This window comes from Pipistrellus hanaki (assembly GCF_964339955.1).
Source record: "Pipistrellus hanaki genome assembly, chromosome: 2".
In the NCBI taxonomy this organism is placed as follows: Eukaryota; Metazoa; Chordata; class Mammalia; order Chiroptera; family Vespertilionidae; genus Pipistrellus; species Pipistrellus hanaki.
The window spans coordinates 50914419-50936702 of NC_140504.1; the positions used below are offsets into that span (position 1 = coordinate 50914419).

Sequence of the window (22284 nt, forward strand, 5' to 3'; positions counted from 1 at the left end):
GTCCTTGGGCCACGTGTCCACCGGCCCCATTCCTCTTACAGGCTTGCTGTGAGGATGCCCCCTCGTCCTTCCCCGGCTGCTCCACCTTTTCCTCGGTGCGCATGCTCCCTCCTGTGCTTGAGTTTCATACTGGCTCCTCGCAGTTTTATTCTGTCTCCCATGACATCCCGGTTTAGCTCACCCTCTTTCTCTTTTTAAAATATATTTAAAAATATATGCCCATTGATTTTAATATTTATCCCATGTTAATTAGAAAATACATATAAATTCAGGGAAGAAGAAAGCTGAACGAAACGGTGTCATCATCCGTGAAACATCACGGGTCCGTGTCCTTGCTGCTAAGTGTGGGTGGACCCGCAGCCGCAGCAGCTCCAGGAGCTGCTAGAAACGCAGAGTTTCCACCTCCTCTCCCCCCCACCCCCACCCCCCTCCCCAGTCCTGCTGCAGCAGAACCTGGACTTTAAGTGAATTCGGTTAATATGCAGATTCATATGCATTTCCAAGTTTGAGAAGCACTGGTGTTCTGTATCTGCCCAGCGTTATGTATGGAATTGGATCTCACCAAAGGAGCTGTTTGTAACCGGCTATTAAATTGAGTAAACTGTGCAGCACTTTCATTCACCTACCTTTATACTGTCCCTTTCCGTACTCCGCGGCATGCTACTCTGTGGATTACCATCATAAACTTACCCTTCGCTGGTTACCCTCTTTAAGTCTGTCTTACAGGTCCATCCTCTGAGCCATCTTCCCACTTCGTGGTTAGTGTCCTTTCGTGATTATGGAGCTCACATCATGTGCTAGATTACCCTTGTCTGGCCGCAGGCGTTTCATCCATCCCCCTCTCATATTCACAGCCTGCCCCTTCATCGCCCATCCTTTCTGTGCGGAGGGTCCCTCCCTCCACAGATTCCTGCCCAGCTGCCCCGCGCGGCCAGCGCGGAGTGAGAGGTGCACAGGCAAGGTGGGGGGAAGGGGTGCACAGCTTCCATGCCCTCCGAGTGTGTGACACCCCCCTCCCCAAACTCTCTGAACCCAGTCCTTTTGGGGTTTTTCTGGAGGTATCATTACAGAGGTATGATTGATTAAATCATTGCAATCAATTCAATCCCAGGCCCTCTCCCCTCCCCGGAGCTCAGGAGGTAGGACTGAACGTTCTGACTCTCTAATCACAAGGTTGGTTCCCCTGGCAACCCGTCCCCATCCTGAGGTGTTTTCCAGAAGTCGCCTCACGAACATCACAGAAGACACCTCTATGGGCTCTCATCACTTAGGAAGCTTACGGGTTTTAGGAGCGCTGCCTGGAGCTGGGATGAAGACTGAATATGTGTTTCTTATTACAAATCACAGTGTCACCGTTGGCTAAGGTTCTCTTCTGGGGTAAAGAAGCCTACCTAGCTTAGCAGCAAAGGCGGTTTATTGGCAGCATCCAGGGAGTGTCACGGGATGCCAGCCTCGGGGGTATGCGGGGACCACAGCAGCTGGCTGCCAGGGGCCTTCTTCCCCGGACCCCCACCTTCGTTTCTGCTCTCCGCTGTGCACAGGCGCGCTCTCCTTCCCAGACCACGTGATGGAAATAGGCCTGCCAGACGTCACCGGGGGTGTGTTACTCGTTCAGCCATTTTGAAGGAGGAGGTTCTCTTATTTCCCCCAAATTAAAATTCCTGTGGAGGAACTAATTGGCCCATGTGTTTCCTCCCAGACCAATCTGCTGTGGCCAGGGGGAGGTAGCATGCCAGCCTGACACCCCACTGTAACCTGCCCTGGGGATGAACAGTTCCCGAAAGAGGGCTGGCTAAGCAGGCAGTCTGGTGGAATCCACCCAAATAAGCATACGAGCAAGGACAAAATAGTTTGTAGAAAAGGCTAAGGCTCAGAGTGGTTGGCTTAATGAAAACTGTTGACAGTGACGACAACAACATCAACCTAGGACCAAACTATTAGAATAAAGAAAAGATAGAGCCGCTGCTGGAGAAAGACTGAAATGTCAGCAAATGTCAGAAAGTAAGCCTGGCCGGCATGGCTCAGTGGTTGAGCATCGACCCAAGAACCAAGAAGTCACCAGTTCAATTCCCGGTCAGGGCACAAGCCTAGGTTTTGGGCTCAGTCCCCAGAAGGGGCTGTGCAGGAGGCAGCCGATCGATGATGTTTCTCTATCATCTCTCTCATTGAAGTTTCTATCTCTCTCTATTCCTGTCCCTTCCTCTCTCTCAAAATATCAATTAAAAAAGAAAGTAAAACTGAGAATTCCAAGTCCTTTCTGAAGATCTCAAAGTGGAAAGAATAAGACAAACAGACGTAAGCCGACACCCGCTGCCTTCTCTCACCTTAATTAGTCACCTTTCAGAGCGCCCATGGAACTGAGGAACGTTACAGTGGATGTTGATTTGAACCCCATGCACTTGTTCATCATCACGTGGCCTCATAATAAATCCAAAGTCAGTACTGGAGTCCAAAGAATCACATAGTTCATGAACTGACTTCACAGCTGGGTTGTATTGTCCATAAACTTATTACAAGTTTCCGTTGATATGGCTGCCAAAGAACATCAAACGTACTCTTTAAAAAAGTATATATGTGTATGAAATAAATTACGTATATGTAGTTACACACAATTTCTACATTTAGAGAAGGTTATGAGTGAGTGTGTGTGTGTGTGTGTGTGTGTGTACACACATGAATGAAATCTGGGACAGCTCTAGCTGGTTTGGCTCAGTGGATAGAGCATTGGCTTGCAGACTGCAGGGTCCCAGGTTTGATTCCAATCAAGGCCATGTACCCAGGTGGTGGGCTCAATTCCCGGTAGGGAGTGTGCAGGAAGCAGCCCATCAATGATTCTCTCTCATCATTGTTTCTATCTCTCCCTCCCTCCCCCTTCCTCTCTGAAATCAATAAAAAAATATACTTTTTAAAAATCTGGGATATACAGAAAACCCCAAAGAAGAAAGTAAAGTATTCGAAGCAGCCCTACCTTCCATGAGTGTCCTGGTAAATTCCCTCCCAGCTCTTTCTCACTGCTCAGGTGCAGTCTGAGATTCCTCTCCTGTGTAATCTAAGCCAATGCTACCCAAGGTCTGGTCTGCAGGCCGGCAGCGCCCCCAGAGCTTGCTGGAGGTACAACTTCTCTTCTCGGCCCAGGCCCAGACCTGCGGGACCAAGCCTCTTCAGGTGGGGACCGCCTGAGTTTGCACAGCCTCTGGGTGGTTTGGACCCCCAGGAAAGTCTCAGGAGCACGAGGGCATACCAGTGCTCCTCAAAATGTGGTCTGCGAGCTGTTATGGGGCTGAAACAAGGTACACAAGATAACACAAAAATTGAGAGGAAATACATAGAAACATTTACGTTAAACTTAGAAACATGGATGTTAATTGGACATGCTGTGACACCCAGCCATGGGATCCTTTTGTTTTATTTATTTATTTATTTATTTATTTATTTATTTATTTATTTATTATTTAAAATATATTTTATTGATTTTTTACAGAGAGGATGAGAAAGGGATAGAGAGTTAGAAACATCGATAAGAGGGAAACATTGATCAACTGTCTCTTGCACACCTCCCCCCACTGGGGATGTGCCTGCAACCAGGGTACATGCCCTTGACCGGAATCGAACCTGGGACCTTTCAGTCCACAGGCCGATGCTCTATCCACTGAGCCAAACCGGTTTCAGCATGGGATCCTTTTAGAAAATAGTATTATTGTATTTTACAAAGTCACTCCACAGTAGACTCCTTAAAAAAAAAAAAGGCGAAAGCGCCCTGGCCAGGGCTTAGTTGGGTGAGCGTCGTACCATTAATCAAAGGTGGCCAGGTTGGGTTCCTGACCTGGGTGCATACAGGGGGCGACCGATGGATGTTTCTCTCTCACACATTAATGTTTCTCTCTCTCCACCTTCCTCTCTATAAAATTAATTTAAAAATAAGATTTTGCAGGCCCACTAATTAAAAAAAAAAAAAAAAAAAAAAGGAGAAAGGGAAATGCATGAAAGTTGGTGCCTGTGGGGAAAGGTGAGACTTCATTTTCTTTATTTAAAAATGATATAAAAATGCACAAGCAAAGAAAAACGGGTCCTGGGCCACAGGTGGTTTGAGAAGCACTGGGCACGGTGCTTCCGAGTCTGTCTCTGCTGAGACAAACCGCTCGTTTTCGAGGGGAACCTGCCACAGCTGCGGCCCCCTGTGAGGCCGCCTCTAAACTGAGCCCCTGCTTGCTTTGCTGGAGTGAGAGGTTTTCAATCTGGTGCCGAGGGGTGAGCAGGAGCCAGACTTTGGTCTTTGAAAACAGAGGCCACTGTAGGTTGGTTTGTCTGTTTGTTTCACTGTAGGTTTACTGAAGCAGGGACAGAGCGCGATCAGGTTTGTGTTTTGAAATGAGGGGCCAAGACGGTGCAGGAAGGTATGTTGGGAGGCAGTTCCATTGTCTAATCAGGAGTTGACTGTAGCTCAGGGGGTGGTACTGGTGATGAGAAAGAGTTGAAAATCAAGATTTGTCTTTTGTGTTCACGTTTGTTAGAAGTGAAGGTTTGAATACATGTTTTGGGAGGTGAGAGAGGGTATGACCTCACTCCAAGGTTTAGCTTTGTTTTCTGTACATCTTAGTACTCATGGTCTCCAAGATAACCAGGTTTCTGTGCTGTTTATTCAAATAAAGGGTAGGCAAATGGTTGCTTAGCACACATTTGCTTTTGTCTCACAGTCAGCTCACTCTCAGCTCTGTGCATTTTTCCTTTGGTGTAATCTGAAGGCAGGGAGACATGGTTCCATCTTATTTTATTATAGGAAACGTGGCTATCAGTCTCTTTTACATCTGGACCGTAGAACCTCAGAACAAAATTTTATTTTTATTTCCACAGCAAAGGAAAAAGCTATCTGGCACTGGCTGGTGGTGTTCCAGTGGTTAGAGTGCCGGCCATGCACTGAAGGGTGTGGGTTCAATTTCTGGTTTAGGACACATACTACCTGGGTTGCAGGTTTGATTCCCAACCAGTCAGAGCATGTATAGGAGGCAACTAATCGATGTGTCTCTCTCACATTGGTGTTTCTCTCTCTCCCTTCCTCTCTCCCTTCCCTTCCTTCCACTCATTCTAAAAAAAAGAAATGAAAAAAATATCCTTAGGTGAGGATTAATTTTTTTAAAAATCATTACTTAATAAGCTTTACTAGCCCTGACTGGTTTGGCTCAGTGGAGAGAGCGTCGGCCTGCAGACAGAAGGGTACCAGGTTCCATTCCGGTCAAGGGCATGTACCTTAGTTGCGGGCACATCCCCAATGGGGGGTGTGCAGGAGGCAGCTGATGGATGTTTTCTCTCATCGATGTTTCTAACTCTCAATCCCTCTCCCTTCTGCTCTGTAAAAAATAAATAAAAATATATTTTTTAAAGTCACAGATAAAAATATATTTTTTAAAGTCACAGATCTTTAAAAAATAAAATAAATAATAAGCTTTACTAAAATATGATTTTGCCAAAAATGCACAGGTATAAAATTTATGGATTAAAAATTAATATTATTATGTGTGATATGTACCTGTGTATGTGACTGCTAATTTTTGGTAGTTAAATTCCATTTGTATGTATTGAGGAAACCACTCAGTGCCTAGCATGGTGTATGCAGTGGTTTCCAGCTCTGGTCTTAACTGGCCAGTAATATTTCTTTTTATTTTTTTTATTTTTTTTAAATATATTTTTATTGATTTGAAAGAGGAAGGGGGAGAGAGAGAAAGAGATAGAATCATCAATGATGAGAGAGAATCATTGATTGGCTGCCTCCCACATGCCCCCCACTGGGGACCGAGCTGCAACCCAGGCATAGGAATCGAACCTGGGACCTTCAGTCCCCAGGCCGACGCTCTATCCACTGACCCAAACCAGCTAGGGCAGTAATATTTCTTATAAAAGTAGAGAGTCTAACCTAGGGTCACCTCCTTTTTATTTTAGTAATTAAAAACCTAAAACCAAATTAGGAGTTTTTATATTTACTGTCACTATACATTTTTTAAAAATCTAAGAAACACCACCAAAGGATGGAAGTAGCCAAGAAAAGATTCTATATTTTCTCCATTAGTGTTTAAAAACCAATTTTACTGGAGACATAATTTACACATAATAAAATGCACACATAATGAGGGAAAACCAGGAAAGAGTCGTAGAAGACAGAAAAATGGTTAAAACCAGGTATATTTAGTTTTTGAAAAATTCACCTATCTCCTTCATTTTTCTCTTTGTACCATGGATTATGAAAATGTCCACAGGGCTGGTCTGCAGGCACTTTGGGAGCCATTCCAGGAGTGGCTGAGAAAGAGGGACTTGACTGAACACAGTGTAGGGGAGAAAAATAACTTTTCCTCTACCCTTCTACATTCTTGGCTGACGCCCCCAATTATCACCATAATAAAGTGTATTAACTGGTGAACAAGATTTAATTTCATATGTGCCCATGGGATGAGACTCCAAAGGCACAAGATAAGACTCCAAAGGCAGCGATGATTGAGGCTAATACACCCTCCTGAGCTAAGGGTAGGGCCAGAGCCCTGGGGCTGCGGAGTGGGGAAGGCAAGTCATGGGAGGGTGAGAAGAGGAAATGTCTGGCAGACAGTGGCTTCCCTGACAGGTAGGACAATCTCTCTGCTGAAAAAGTTCTCCCTGCTAAATAGCTCTATTCCTGGTGCAGGCTGGCTTTCTAATGTAATCTCCCTTACAAACGGGTAAATGATGCTCTGTTTTCAGAGCTTCTCCTATGTCTGCAATTTCTCAGAAATAACCCATATACCAAAGAGGCATATTTTGGGGTGGCAAATTCTGCTGCCTTCTAATCTAGAAAATGTACGGCTAACCCTGAGGAGCCCTTGCTGGGAGCCCAGGAAGTGAAAGGTGAGGTCACTGTGGGGTCAGGAGGAGAATCATACTTGTGTATTCATTTCTTCATTCGTGACCTCTTACCAGTCTTTTTCTTTTAAACCTGTTTAGCCTACCAGCTTATCACCGTGGTGATTGCAGCAGCAGGAGGCGGGCTTCTGCTGATCCTGGGCATTGCACTGATTGTCACCTGCTGCCGGTGAGTGATGGAGTTCACACTCTAATTCTGTACCTTTGCATGTGCTACGCAGGGGCCATTTTTTTACTCTTCAGGAATGTTCAGGGTGGTTTACAACATCAAATCGTAATATATGACTGAACCACTAAAAAAAGCAGAAAGGGCCGAAACCGGTTTGGCTCAGTGGGTAGAGCGTCGGCTTGGGGACTGACGGGTCCCGGGTTCGATTCTGGTCAAGGGCATGTACCTTGGTTGCGGGCACATCCCCAGTAGGGGTGTGCAAGAGGCAGCTGATCGATGACTCTCTCTCATCGATGTTTCTGACTTGCTATCTCTCTCCCTTCCTCTCTGTACAAAATCAATAAAAATATATTTAAAAAAGAAAAAAGCAGAAAAGGAAATTCATGATAGGTATAGTGCCATTGAAGGAAAGAAAAGACAGCAAATAGGACTTTATGGGACAGAATTTTTTTTCTACCCTTTTAGGTTCTGTGGTCTGTTAATCAAATTAGCATAAGACAGTTTAATGGGATAAAAACATTTAATTATGTGTATAGCGGGTGGGTGGTGGTACATAAAAAGGTGAGACCCACAGGCAGTCAGACAGTGGAGGCTTATATTCCATCCTGAGCTAAGAGAAGGGGCAGGGCCTGGGACTTCCAAAGGGGAGGAAGGTGGTTTACAGGAAGATGGAGAAACCAGTGTTCTCCATGCTGTGCAGAGACAACGGGATGCAGAGACAGTGGGACACAGAGGGGCCTTGGAGCAAACAGGCCCTGTGAGCTCCCCCCAGCTTCCTACGCCCAGCCCACACTCTTTGTAGTGATCTCCGGCGATAGCTCTCTTTCTGGGCCAAGCCCTCCATCAGAATCCTTTTAGGCCGTTAAAGGGAGGTGTAAAAGCTCTTCCTGAGTCTTTTGGGCCTCGATTGTCTTCAGCTCAGATTTGTCTGCAGGCCAAAGTGGCATGTTCTGGGGAGACTTGTTCTGAAGCCCTTCAGCTTAAAAGATCACTATCAAGAAAGTGAAAGGACAAACCACAGAATGGGAGAGAGTATTTGCAAATAAATCATATGTGTAATAAGGGACTTGCGTCTAGAATATATAAAGATGTCTTACAACTCAATAATAAAAAGACATTAAATCATAATGGACCATTTTAAAATGTCCAATTTTAAAATGGAAAAGGACTTGAAAAGACATTTCTTCAGAGAAGATATACAGTGTTCAGAAGGCACATGAAAGGATGTTCAGCATCATTAGCCATCAGGGTAATGCAATCAAAACCATCTCATACCCACTTGATGGCTAATTTTAAAAAAGAGCCCTGGCTGGGTAGTTCAGTTGGGTAGATTATTATTTTGATATGCCAAGGTTGCAAGTTCGATCCCTAATCAGGGCACATGCAAGAATTAACCAGTGAATACATAACTGAGTGGAACAGCTTTACCTCACGTGATTGGGTAATCAAAACTGAGGGGTTGGATAAAGGTACAAAGAGAACAATGCAAGGTCGTCTTCAAACAGCACTTCTCTTTAAAATCAACCAATCAGTAAAATATTTTTTAAAACCCAGGAAATTACAAGTGTTGGTATGAGGATATGGAAAAATTAGAACACAAATACTCTGCTGTAGAAAAGTAAAATGATGTAGCCTCTTTGAAAGTGTCTGGCCATTCCTCAGAAAATTAAACACAGTGTTGCCATTTGACCTAGTACTTCTACTCTTACGTATATACCAAGAAAAATGAAAAGTTATGTCCACACAGAAACATGTACATGAATGTTCATAGTAGCATTATTCATAATAGCCAAGAGGTGAAAATAACCCCAGTATCCATCAACTGATGAATGGATAAGCAAAATTTGACATATCCATACAATTGAATTATATATAGATATAGATATAGATATATAGATATATATAGATATATATATATATATATATATATATATATCTATATATATATATATATATAGATATATATATTTATATATAAAAGGCTAATTGCTAAGTGTCTGACTTTCCAATCAATCGCTATAATGCCCACTGACCAGCAGGGGGCAGATGCTCAACGCAGGAGCTGCCATGGCGCTCACTGGCCATTTATAGAGAAACAGCACTGCAGACCTGGCACCCACAAAGCAACACTTGGCTTCCCCCAAGTGGGACACAGGCCCTGCCACCACCCCAGAGCAACTTTCCACCAAATCACAGCCAACACAGCCAAGACCCCATGGCGCAAAATGCGGCCCACAACCTAGCCAAGCCCAGAAATGGTGGCTGTGGGTGCTAGGTAATGACATCACGTAGTAATGCCTGGCTTCCTCTCCCTAGCCACTAGCCTCCTTGGAGTTTCTTCAGCCCAGGAACATAACTTGCTTTCTAGCCAGGTGCAAATATTTTACAGTTTAACCAAATGTCTGTGAAATGTTTTCACATGCCTCATCTCATTTGATCCTTACAGAAGTACTGGAGTAGATAGATAGGAGAATTAGTAGAATCCTATTTTCTTTTCATTAGCCAGAAAATGGAGACTTAGAAAGTTTAGAAACTGGACCTGACTGAAAAGAAGTAAGAAATGGTGGACCTTGAAAATGACTTCAGGTTTTCTCACTGTGCAGAACATAGTCAAGCACTGCTGCAGTTAAACATTTCACCCTTTGTTCTCCCTGTGTGACCTACAATAATCTGCTTCATGTTGATATTTACTGCTGTGTTACTGACAGTTACCTGAAAGAGAAGTTGGAATGCTTTGCCGGGCTGGAAAAAGTTTAGCTAAATCAAAAAGCAGGTCTAATATATATATATATATATATATATATATATATATATATATATATGTGTGTGTGTGTGTGTGTGTGTGTGTGTGTGTGTATGTGTGTGTGTATCTCGCTGGTGACAATCACACATGTATTTCTATCTGTCATTGTCAATCATGAATTTGGTTGACACTTCTATTAGAAAGGGTGAATAGTGATATTAAAATATTTCTTCTAATTAATTTCCTTTCAATGTGTACGAAATCGTGCACCAGGCCTCTAGTTCAACCATAAAAAGGAATGAAATACTGATATATGCTGTAATGAGCATGAGCCTTGAAAAAATTATGCTAAGTGAAATAAGACAGCCTTCAAAGACCAACTCTTGCATTTATATGAAATGTTCCAAATTGGCAACTCTAATAGAGACAGAAAGTATATGAGTTATTGCCTAGGGCTGGGTGGGCAGAGGGTAGAATTGGGAAATAAAGGCTAAGGAGTATGAGGTTTCTCTTTGGGGTGATGAAACTGTTCTAAAATTGTGATGTTGGTTACACAACGCTGAATATACTACAAACCACTGACTGTACACTCTAAATGGACAAGTTAAAAATCAGACAAAGATGAAAGGGGTTACCTGAGATACCTGAGCACAGAGAGGTTGTAGCTGGCCCGGGATGAGCAGACACAGTGTCGTGTGCTAGGCGCTGGGCTTCCTGGGAGCCTCTACTGGGAAGGGAAGATAAGCACAGAGTTGGTTCCCCTTCTCTGTGATTATCTATTCAGATAAGGAAACATTATGACCTTTGATTTCGATGATAATAAATGGCGGTCATTCTCCTGACATAACAGGTGGAGGAAATCTACCAAAAGAGCAAGTTCTCTTTTTAACCACTGACATGCAGGACGTTTTAAGATCCCCTTTGTCTCAGTAAGGCTGAGGGGCCAGGTTGCCATAACAACCACCCATTCAGGATGCAGGCTTCATGGTACAGCCTTTGTAAATGACAAAGTTGCCACCAAATGATCAAAGATAAAGTTTGCTAAAAAACCATTGAAGCCTGTAAAGAATTTTTGTTTATTTGAGCCAAACTGTCAACATATGCCGGGAAGCAGAATCTCAATGAATTGAGATAATGCTCTGGAGAATGGCAGGTTACATCTGTATTTATACATTGCAATCAAAGGAAAGGGACATAGGTGGGTTACATGAAATCCATTGGTGATAGCCTAGAGAGGCAGGAGAAAGCAAAGCAGGGAAACCCCTGGGATTGGATAAAAAGTAAAATGATAGACACATACTTAGGTGGGTGCAGGGATAATTAACATAACAATGAGGGAACTTGTGGTGTCTGTCCTGGAGCCCAGGCACATTAAGGTTGTGCCCCAAGGGGTCCAGAAATAGGGAAATTACAAGTCACCCAGATATTTCAAGGAAAGATATGTTATCATAGATGCAAAAAGACCGATAGGCTCAGTTAAGGTAAAGGTTGACCATGTCAGTGAAGACACCGGCGTAGGATGTAGCTGCCCACCATACAGCTTTTAGTTAAAGTTTAATTTCAAAGATCATCCTTTGAGATTACTTTAGATCTCTGAGTTTGCAAAACTGCCATGCAGGCCTTCCCTGAGCCTGTCAAGTTAGCATGCGGCCCCTTTCATCCACAAGGATGAGTGAAATAAAATTCTGGGCTGAGACTAGGAACTGGAGAGAGAAACCCTGGGCGCTCAAAGGGACATAAGCCTCCTGCGTGCTCAGTGCCCTGTACGGGGAGTGTAACCATGTGGGAAGGACCCGTGACTGCCGGTGACTGGAAAGGAAGGCCGGTTGTGAATAAGTAAGCCGTTGTGTGAGACCAGGTGCCCCACCCTCCCGGGGCCGCACAGTGGCAGGCTTATTCTGAATTTGCAGGAGGAACTGCACGTAAGCCACACACCGGACATTTGCTTTTAGGGTCATAGGTTGCTTTGTGCTTTCCGAAGAACATTTACTTATAGGAAAAGGAGACAGGAGGAAGAAACGTCAGGGTACATATGGGTAACAATGTTTGGTACATAGGTGATGAACATGTTCCAACAATTCCCAGTGACCTCTCAAAAGCAGAGGGCTTGCCCCAGGGTTTCCCCGACCACTGACGTGAGATGTGTAGGTGTATAAACAGGTGGCTTTTGTTTTGCAAACAAGACATCCTGGTTTTATGGTTTGCGAAGTAGCTTCATGTGGTAGAAGAACACTAGCCAGGGCGTTGGACGGCCTTTGTTCCAGTCCCAGCTTTGTTAGGAGCGAGGTGTGGCCCGGGTAGCAAGTCATCTCCCCGCCCAGCCAGAGGCACCCCATCCCAGAGCTCCTGGTTGTCTTGTTTGTTTTTTTGTGTGTGTGTTTTTTTTGTGGTTTTTTTTTTTTTTTTTTTTTGTGTGTGTGTGTGTGTGTGTGTGTGTGTGTGTGTTTTCAGATTTTGTGTCAACTTTATTTTATATTATTTTTTTTTTAATTTTTTTATTGATTAACCTGTTAACCGAGCGGGACTTATAAATACGTCAAATGTAAACAATATCTGGAACAAGGAGGACATATGAATACGTCCTTGAAATATATGTTGCGCCCTGAAACGGACAGTATATATTTTTTGTAATCTTTATAATTGTTTGTAAAATTTATAATTTTTTAATTCGATGTTTCCATTTTTTTGTTGGTATCCTTTTCTATTTGTAATTTTGTATTTTTCCTTTGTGCTTTATATATAAATAAACAAAAAGTATATATATTTCATTTATTTTAATTAAGTATAAATAAAAAAAATAATAATATGAAATTACGACCACTGGGCGTGACGTACTGACACGTCCTAGTGAAAGAGAATGCGCCCGTTGTACGTTGCGTAATTGAAAAGGGAACTCCCCGGTTAACAGGTTAAGTATCACATATGTGTCCTCAACCCCCCATTCCAATCCCCCACCCCCCACCACTCATGTCCCCACCCCCCTATTGTCCTTGACCACAGGTTAGGCTCAGATGTGTGCACATAAGTCCTTTGGTTGAACTCTCTCTTTTATCCCCACTCTCCCTCTGAGGTCCAGCAGTCTGACCCATGGCTCCTTATCTCTGGTTCTGTTCTTGTTTATCAGTCTATGTTGTTCACCATTTCACCTAGATGAGTGAGATCATGTCCTACTGTAAATATATTTATAAGAATCGAAAATGAGATAAGCAGTAATTGTTATGCTGAAGGGCACATGAATTATTAGTCTGTAGTGAGTTTCTTTCTGGGGCACCAGTTCAATTTCAATGTCAAACAGTTCCTTATGTGTACATGTCAGCAATGATATTTCAGTTCTGGATGGTGGACAAATGGTGGTAATGCACGTTCCATCCTCTCTGGTTTGGTCCTGGGCAACCTGGAGTGATACACAGCTGCTGACTGCTGTTATGGCAAGGCGTCGTCAGCGTCTTCCATCTCTGGACTGCTTCTCTTCTGTCTTCATGGTTGGAGTAGTCCTGTCAATTCCTCTCTGTTGCCAGCATCCACGTGGTCTCGGAGTTGTTTTCTGAAAATATACATATTCTTGACCAAAAGTTAATAAAGGAATATTTTCTATAAATTTGACTTGGGATCCTTTTTCATTTTTTGCCCAAATGATTTTCCTCTGGCTTGTTTTGACACCACGTGTGTTTTTTGTGGGTGTCTTGCTGATAGCATAACAATTAATTTTCTAAAGTGCAAATTTTCTAGATGTAATTTACTTTGAGGATATTTTTCCTTACATGATATTCTTCTACTTTCCCCCTTTTTTGATTTAAATATTAGGAGGCTTTTGAAAATTTTATAATGTAGTCTTGATAGTTTTTAAATTTTAATTTTTTGCACTATAATATGACTGCTTTAGGTTCATTTCCTGTTGTGAGATTTTATCCTGAGATGAACTACCAATAAAAATTTTAGTTAACACTGCCAAAACCGGTTTGGCTCAGTGGATAGAGCGTCGGCTTGGGGACTGATGAGTCCCGGGTTCGATTCCCGTCAAGGGCATGTACCTTGGTTGCGGGCACATCCCCAGTAGGGGGTGTGCAAGAGGCAGCTAATCGATGATTCTCTCTCATTGATGTTTCTAACTTGCTATCTCTCTCCCTTCCTCTCTCTACCAAATCAATAAAATATATTTAAAAAAAAAAAAAATTTAGTTAACACTTTAGGAACAGTTTTTTGTCCAGTGCAATTAGTTTTTCTAGAATATTTGCTTATTTCAATTAGCCAATTTAAATTAGCCTGAAAACTTGTCTACTGTTTTACTGTCAAGTTTATTATTCTAAAACAATCTTATTTTACCATGTAAATATTAGAGGAAAGGCTTATTTGCCTTCTTGAGTAGGCCCTGAGCATTCCTGGGGGTAGGCTGGATTTAGATATCAAAAACCCACTTCCCCACACCATGGGTACAAGACAACTCAAACAAGTCTTGTTGTAGTGCGAGGGCAGCTGCTGTCAGCCAAGTCTCTGTCTTTTACCCGGGTCCCGATTTGAGCTGGGCATGGGAAGTTAAGCAGCCATGGGGGCAGGAGTCTCCCTCAGCAGGGGTGAGGTTTCAGGCCCCTGCAAAGTTTTGGGGGTGAATCTGCATGAGATCTAGAAGCTCCATGTGCATTGTGATGCCCCAGCTGGCTGGGAACCAGTGGGCCGAAGGCCTTTCCTCTTGACTCTGGGCTCCCAGCTGCCCCCACGAAGTGCCAGTCTGTCCCCAGGAGGGTCTGAGTCAGCTCTATGGCAGCTCCCTTGACAGATCTGCCCATGGCCCCCTGGGCCTCTTAGGTGGAAGGGTTTTTGCATCCCTTCTTACACCTAATCGCATTTTTACTTGTTTGGGGCAAATACTAAAGACAATAACGATAATGACATTCCTGGGTGGGCAGTTACAAAGAAATACCAGTATAGTGGTAGCTTGAGGTCTAATTTACCTTGTAAAATGCTGGATGGTTCTTTCACAAATACCTGTTTGTGGGGTGTGTGTTTTTCCTCAAAATTTACTCATTTAAATTTTCAAATATTTTTTTTACCCCACAGAAAGAATAAAAATGACATAAGCAAACTCATCTTCAAAAGTGGAGATTTCCAAATGTCCCCCTACGCCGAGTACCCCAAGAACCCTCGCTCACAAGAATGGGGCCGAGAAGCTATTGAGATGCATGAGAACGGAAGCACCAAAAACCTCCTCCAGATGACGGACGTGTATTACTCGGTGTGTAGCCCGTGTCCAGGGGGACCTCTGGCTCCCGCCTCCTCCGAGAATTAAAGGGGTTCTGTTTGGCTGTAGTGACAGCACTACAGCTAGTTACAGGTGAAAGGGAATGATGGCCTAGGCCCTTTATGGACAGAATTTAATATTCAATTCGCTAATGATTGATTTGCATGTTAGTGACTGGAACTGACAGTGAGATATGAAGGCTGCTTCCACAGAGCACATTGCCTTTATGGGACGGTAGCAGTAGCCACCTAGTTATGGACCTTGCTTTTAAGGTATAGGCGTGGATGCTGAGAGATAGAGAAAGAATTTAACGACCCTTGACCTTTGGCCCTTTCCTTTTTATCTCTTGCCTGCCCCACTTATCTTCCTGTCTTTGGGTAATCGAAACTGAGGAGTTGGAGAAAGGTAAATAGAGGACACCATAACCTCATCCACCACCAGCACTTCCCAGAGGTTTCGAAGATATATTTAGTAGGTGTTTAATAATCTGCTGGGCCCCGCCCTGGACTGTGTCCCTTGGACAGATGACGGGACACTCCCTGCAACCCTTGCTTCTTCTGTCCCGCGGCGAGGAGGCCATGTCATATTTCCAGGCACTGCTCAGCTCATTTCGCACGATACCGCGTCAGCCATAAAGCAAACACATAAAGCCGACAAGTAAATAGATGTCAGGTGACTTCTCACGCCCTGGCGGAGCGGTAGCAATAAACACGCGCCCTGGCTCCGCAGGAACCTAACGGCACCGGGCAGTCCTGTGACAGAAACACAACCCCCCTGGTTGCTATGGGGACTAACTAGGGGGCTCAGGCTCTGGATGGGAAGGGCAGGTTTGTTTATGGTACGAAAGCCATGGCTCTTAAAAAATCCACTCCTGGAGGAAGAACGAGAAGACCCTGGAGGAAAGATAAACGCAGGCACAGACGTCCCGCTGGTCCAAACGGTTTTGTTGCTATTTCTGCATAAAGGGTTGGTTTTGTTTTCTGTTTGTCAGGAGAGTTCTTTTGCGCTAATAACTGAAGCCATAGCTAAGCAAGTGTCTTCCCAGGAGTGACCTGTGACCACACACTCACACCCAAGACCATCTTTGCTAGGGTCTCCTCAGCCCCAGCGTGATGTGACAGCCTAGCAACAAACAGACCTGCGGAGTCCTAGGACCCAGCTGTGCTTCCATGGCGTTAGCTAAAGAATTGCCTTCCATAGAGACAATCGGGAACTTAAATGAACACCATCAGCATTTCAAAGAGACTGAGCACTCTGGCAGCGGAGCCCTGCCACGGAGCCCTGCCAGGGTGCCCGGCCACGGCGCCCAGCCACGGCAGGAAGCTGTCACCCGTGTGAGTGCTGTCACTCACCGCCATCCCAGGACTTGCTGTGTGCCGTACCGATGTCTCATTTCTGCCAGGCGAGCCTTCTCCCCAGGGGTCCCGCATGAGGGCCTCCTCAGAGCAGACCTGCCATTCCCAGGAGCGCCTTTTGCACGTCAGACAGGTAGTCGCAACCTGCTAAGCTGGGACCTGGGCGGAGACACCTAAGAATCGCTGTTGGCCTCCTGCCTGGGGGCCTAACACCATCTCCGACAGGAGGGTCAGGCGACCCTTCACCCAGTGAGTTCAGCTAAACCCCAAAGAGGATTAAAGCTGTTGTGCTCCCCAGAGAAAGACACTCTTTTAAAAGGTCAAGTTAATAATCACATAATAACTCACCTGGATCATAGTAAAGATAACCGTTAACTCAGGTCTTTTTCTATGCTGGTCTAAAACCACTAGGCTGTCCTTGATCCAAGTTTTTTTCCATAAAGAGCCGACCTGGAGGAGGGGCCTGGCTTCCCGGATAGATTTTGCTCTGCTGAGTACTAGCTGCCTCCATCTGAGGTTTATTATAATACGGCATACATACATATACGTGTGTGTGTGTGTGTGTGTGTGTGTGTGTGTGTGTATTAAATTTAACCCATGAATAATGGACCTTTTTTTCCCTTTTCTCTCTGGCCTCCAGCCCACCAGCGTAAGGAATCCTGAACTTGAACGAAACGGACTCTACCCGGCCTACACTGGATTGCCGGGATCTCGGCATTCTTGCATTTTCCCGGGACAGTACAACCCGTCTTTCATCAGTGATGAGAGCAGGAGAAGAGACTACTTTTAAGGGAGAAGAGAGGAGCCCATTGCTCTGAGCGGGTGGCTGGGACTGCTGCTGCTCAGAGGACTGCACGGGGCCCGCCTGAGCTGCTCCCGGGACCGTGGGGCCGCGCTGGAGGGGCAGGCAGGGCGCGGGACAGTGCGAGGGCGTGGCCACAGTGAAGGGCACCGAGGGAGCCCGTGGACGTGCCGCCGCAGGCCGCTCGCTTGTTGTTACTGTGAATGTGCACATGGTCAGTACCAGGAGGTCTCGGCGCGGCCGCGGCTCCGCTGGCTGCAGGGAGGACGCAGGCTGGGGCAGTCCGTTGGGCACCACTGCAAGCACCAGGGTCTCCTTAGTTTGCACTTTAGTAAGTTGAGTAGGCAGGTCTCCTTTGGGTTTTGTTTTTTTCCCCCCCAAGACTCCCAGAAAGAAGGCCTCGTTCCCCCAGATGCTTCCCTGGGCCTCAATTGGGTGACTAATTTATAGCAGAAATACTGGCTGGTTAGTTGTTTCCCTGCCCAGCACCATGTGCGAAACAACAGGTGATGGTGATAATCATACCACTAAGGTCTGGAGATGCTGTAGGTTCGTGTACAGTATTTTCATGTTTCCAGGTGTTCCCGTGCTACAGTCTCCAAGCCAACCCCCAGAATGAGAAATGGAAAGGCTCCAGTTTGTTTTTTTCAGTCAAGGTGACACCTGGAGTTAAGGTTGCTTCTTCCCTTTGCAGTTAAAACCCACTTTTTTCAAATAAGCGGGACCAGGGCAAAATGACTTCCATTTGGTTGTAGTTAGAGGCACCCAGCTGCCCTGCAGGGAGACCCAGCAAGCCACACCCGGGCCCGGGGCGGATCGAGGCCGAGGAAGCCTGGAGACGCGGGCGGCAGGATGCTTCTCGTCCCTGCGGACATGGCGTGCTGCCCGGGTGTCTGACCTTCATCTCGGAGGCCGAGGCCTCTCCGGTGGAGTGGAAACGCCAAGCGGAAGGCAGGTCGGGTGTGAGCTGCCGTTTCACCACCGAAGGAAAAGCAGCGCGCGGAGTCTCCACAGCGGACCGTGGTTAGAGGGATGGGCTGAACTGGCAAGTTCATTGCCGGAAACCCCAGTGCCGTGGGGAGCTGGGCAGATTCCCACGGAAGGATAGCGAGCTGGGCTGGAGCCACGTGGCAGTCTGCCCACTTCCGATGCCGCACCTCTCCCTGCTTCCCTGATCTCACCCTGAAACTCGGCATGAACTCTCGGCCCACTGCTCAGAACTATTTATTCACCGGGGAAGTAACTTATTTTTGCTCATCCAGTGATTTGCACCTCTTTGTACCACTATACAGCTTCCTCCGGAAACATGGTCCTCATGCAGGTCAGCATGGGAGAACTAGAGACTTCAGGACCGGCGGGAAGGGAGCGCAAGTGTCTTATCGTGTCTGTGGCGTGGGGCCTGCGAGGGGCGTGTGCAGCGCTGTCTGCAGCAGCTTCTCGTGGGGCTGTGATGGTTCCGCTTTGACACGTCCTAGTTCCGGGTGAAGTGGAGAAGACGGAGGTAAAGAACTGGCCCCGCCCTGGGGCTCCGAGCTCCGTGGAACCCACAGTGGGGACACCTCTGTCCTGGGGGCCGTTCCTTTAAGGTCCTCTACCCTCTTCGGCATGTTTCTAACCCGCATCCTTCTGTGGTCCTCAGCCTAACAGTTCTAAGTGGGAACTCCTGTGCCCCGTGGTCTCCACGAGTCCTCGCCCCCGTCCACAGCAGGAGCTGGGAGTGCCAGCCAGGTGTGGGGCCTCGGGGTCGTTGAAGTGCACTCATCTCAGGAGCTCGATACAAAGAGGACGCTGTTGTAGCCAGCGGATGCCAACTAAAGGTTGGCTTTTTAAAATCTGTCCCTGGAACCAGATAGCGCTGGGCCTCGTGGCCTCCCATCTAACTGGAGAGCTCCGAGCTCCTGCCCCCTGCTCGGCTGAGCCAACAGACTGAGTGGCCTGGCGCCCGGCTTCAGGCAGATCTTGCTCCCCCCAGGACCCAGAGCCACGCGGGGGTGGTTCTCTGGGGGCGGGTCTCCGGCGTGCACTGCTGGCTGCCACCGTTAGCTGCCACCTCAGCCGACAGGTCACCTCCTGTACCTGGGCCGGAGCTGTGAGCTCCACAAAACGAAGTGTTCCGCCCCAAACGCATTCTTGAGAAGAATCCGGAAAAGAATGTCCTGGGCGCTCCAGGAACACGGTCCTGTGGATGGGTTTTGTGCGTAATGAAGTGAGTGGATTAAGAATGTTGTTTTTCTTTTACTGTGAAAAAAGCAGCGCCCCCCTCCCCCCGCCCCCCACCGCGAGATTGCGTTCACCCAGGCGCTGCGATTGCTAGGAAGTGTGTGGGGGTGGGGAATGCCTCTCCAGGGCCTGAGGCGCTAAGAGGCATGAAGACAGCATGACCATTATCCGGTGCTGATAGTGTGAGGCTGGCTTCCCTCCTGTGTGGGGCTGGTACCTCCGGAAGGGTCCTGTTTGCCAAGAGCAACACCTGCTAGGCAGTAGCCGCCTCAACTCAAGGGACGGGACTGGACACAGCCATGGCCCAGATGCTCAGTGTCGGCCACACGCCTGGAATTCATCAACATGCCCCAGGCCTGTATCCCTGGGTGGGGCCCCCAGTTGGGGGCGTGGGAGGAAGGGGAAAGGGACACTTAACTGCCCAGAAGACTCTTAAACCTCCACAGGGAAGAGAGGGGCCCGAATGGAACCCGCCTGCGCCAGAGCACACCTGAGCAGATAGTACCTATGGCAAGGTGACCAGACGTCCCGCTTTTGGTGGGACAGTCCCGATTTTTAACTATTTGTCCCGCATCATTTTTAAAGAGTCCCGATTTTGCCAAAAGCGGGGCGTCTGGTCACCTTAACCTATGGGTTTTGTGTAAGCTCTTCAACAAAGGGTCTTCTTGTGTCTTTTCCTCTTTGCCCCACAAGCCAGCCCAGGGCTCTGGAGACAATAGAGGAAGTCTAAAGGGTCACATGACATCTCTGGTGTCCCTGCCGAGGCAGGCTCCCTTGTGAGGTGGGCTCGAGAGCGCCCGTTTCTCGGGTCTGGGGAACTTCAGAGAGGACAGCTGCCTTGGAGCGCCGGGCTTTAGACCCTTTGCCTGGCTTGCTCTTCTCACTGTACCTCCCTGCCTCACCATCCAGTGTACTTTAAATGCAAAAGGGCACGAGAGAGTGAGTTTAAAGTGTGTTGTCTTTTTTTTTTTAAAAGGATCTTAACGATATTAAGCAATAACTAATGACATGAAGTGCAAAAAACAATGTTGACTCCCCTTTTGAAAAAGTCCTTTCCGGTTTGTTATTACATGGATTTCTTGGACACTTGTAGTCATCGTTAAGAAAATAGAGCTGGTTCATGCTTAGCACGAAGCATGTAGGTACGTGGCTTTGGGTGTAGGAGGCGTGAGGTGATGAGCTGGGTTTCGGACACACACAGCCGGGCTTAGCCGGCCATCTGAGGGCCGCTCTGTCTTGTTCCCTCGCTCAGCTGTGGCTCCCATGTATCAGAGGCACATGTTTGTGAATAGTATCAGAGTCGGGAACATATTCAGTAGAATGTCTTAAATGCTGGCAAATCTTCCGGCTTGGGCAAGTTTATTTTCAGAAGCAGCAAAGTCCTTTAGAACAAAATTGCTGAGTGGGTAGCTTCATCAGAGCTGGCTGATAGCGTTGGGGTCAGAAGTGAAGATGTGATTGTTAAGTTCTGGAGGAGGTGATTGTGAACGTTGGCCCAGAGGGAGGGAGGGAGGGCAGCATCCTTTCATTACAAGGCTGGAAGGCCACCAAGAAAACGTCTTTGAAGGGTATTTATTCAGGTGTGAATGTGCCCAGGGCAGACACGGGAGGGTCTTGCACTTGCCTTTTGGGGCCGGCATTAAGCCATCTTGCCCACCGGTGGGGGGCCCAGGTCCCCTGAGGCTCTATGAACTTTGCTTCTGGCTTCGTTTAGCCTAACACGCCCACAACTCGGGTTTGGCCCATAGTTCTGAGATTCTTACACTGATGTTAACACTAAAGCAAGTCTTTGGAAAGAGGAAGAATTGTAGTCTTTTGCATCTTATTGAACACTACCCTACTGTCAGAGAGTTTTGGTTGTTGTTGTTGTTGTTGTTTTTGTATGTGAAAACTTCTGTGGGGGTTAGAAGGGACATTTTATTTCACTCTGAGGTTCCTGTGTTTGTGTTTGAAAAAAGATACTCGGTTTTGTAGAGTTTGCTTTTACAGTGTGTGTCTTTTCTCCAATGCCCAGAGAAGGAAACTGGTTGAAATACTTGGAGCATAAAAGTGTTAAATGGCAGTTAACTCGTTATGCTAAATATCTCCCCAGTAGTGTTAAAAATCCATCTTCTTTGGTGTAAACTGCTCGCAGACAAACCTGTGAAGCCAGAGGGACAGTTTGGGTCTGAAAAGAGACAGATCTTCCAGTGGCTCTGACTCCTGGGTATTTTTGAAGAGGACACATTAGTTCCGGTTTTATCGTCGTTTTTTGGGCACGTCTAACGCATTAGATGCAGAGTTAACGGGGAGGAAGGATGGGACCACACAGGGAAGGGATGGAAGCAGTCTACCTGGGAAACTAACCCAACTCGCTTATCTTCCTCTATTACCTTGGTCACAAAAAAAGGGTTTTTCAACGTGGGTTGTTGTGAGGTTTTTCAATGTTTGTGTTGCTGGATTTATGGTGAAATAAAGTGTGTATCTGAACTGTTTGAGTCACATCCTGGATCTCTCTTTGCAAACCTTAGTCCCGGATGGACTGTGTTAAATCCATTATGAGGCTGTTATTTAAAGTTGTATTATAACTCCAACCTCCACTAATTATTCTGTACTGTAGCAGCAAAGTATTATTTGTAAGAATTCGGTTATTTTTATACTTATACCCACTATAAGTCTGGCGTTCTAGTCAGTACAATGATGCAATAAAGTAAGTATCATTTTCATTGTGTGTGTTTTGTCGTAAAAGCAAGCAAACCAGGCCGAGTGCAGCAAACAGGTTTTCCCGAGGGCAGCACATAAACCAGTGTTTCCCAAACTCCTCTCATGACAAGAACCACCTGGTGGAGTTGTTAAACTACAGATTCCTGAATCCCAACTAAGAAGTGCTAAACTAGT

General features: G+C 46.2%; 1 protein-coding gene across 1 annotated transcript in view; it reads left to right on the plus strand.

The window, feature by feature from the left end:
- Window positions 1-20374, plus strand: part of HEG1 (heart development protein with EGF like domains 1) — a 99012-nt gene extending 78638 nt beyond the window's left edge. The window contains exons 15-17 of the mRNA XM_084871501.1: window positions 6964-7051; window positions 14850-15024; window positions 17026-20374. Of these exons, the coding sequence (XP_084727627.1) occupies window positions 6964-7051; window positions 14850-15024; window positions 17026-17175 (413 nt within the window). The 3' untranslated portion in view covers window positions 17176-20374. The remainder of the gene's footprint in view (window positions 1-6963; window positions 7052-14849; window positions 15025-17025) is intronic.
- Window positions 20375-22284: the final 1910 nt, after the last annotated feature.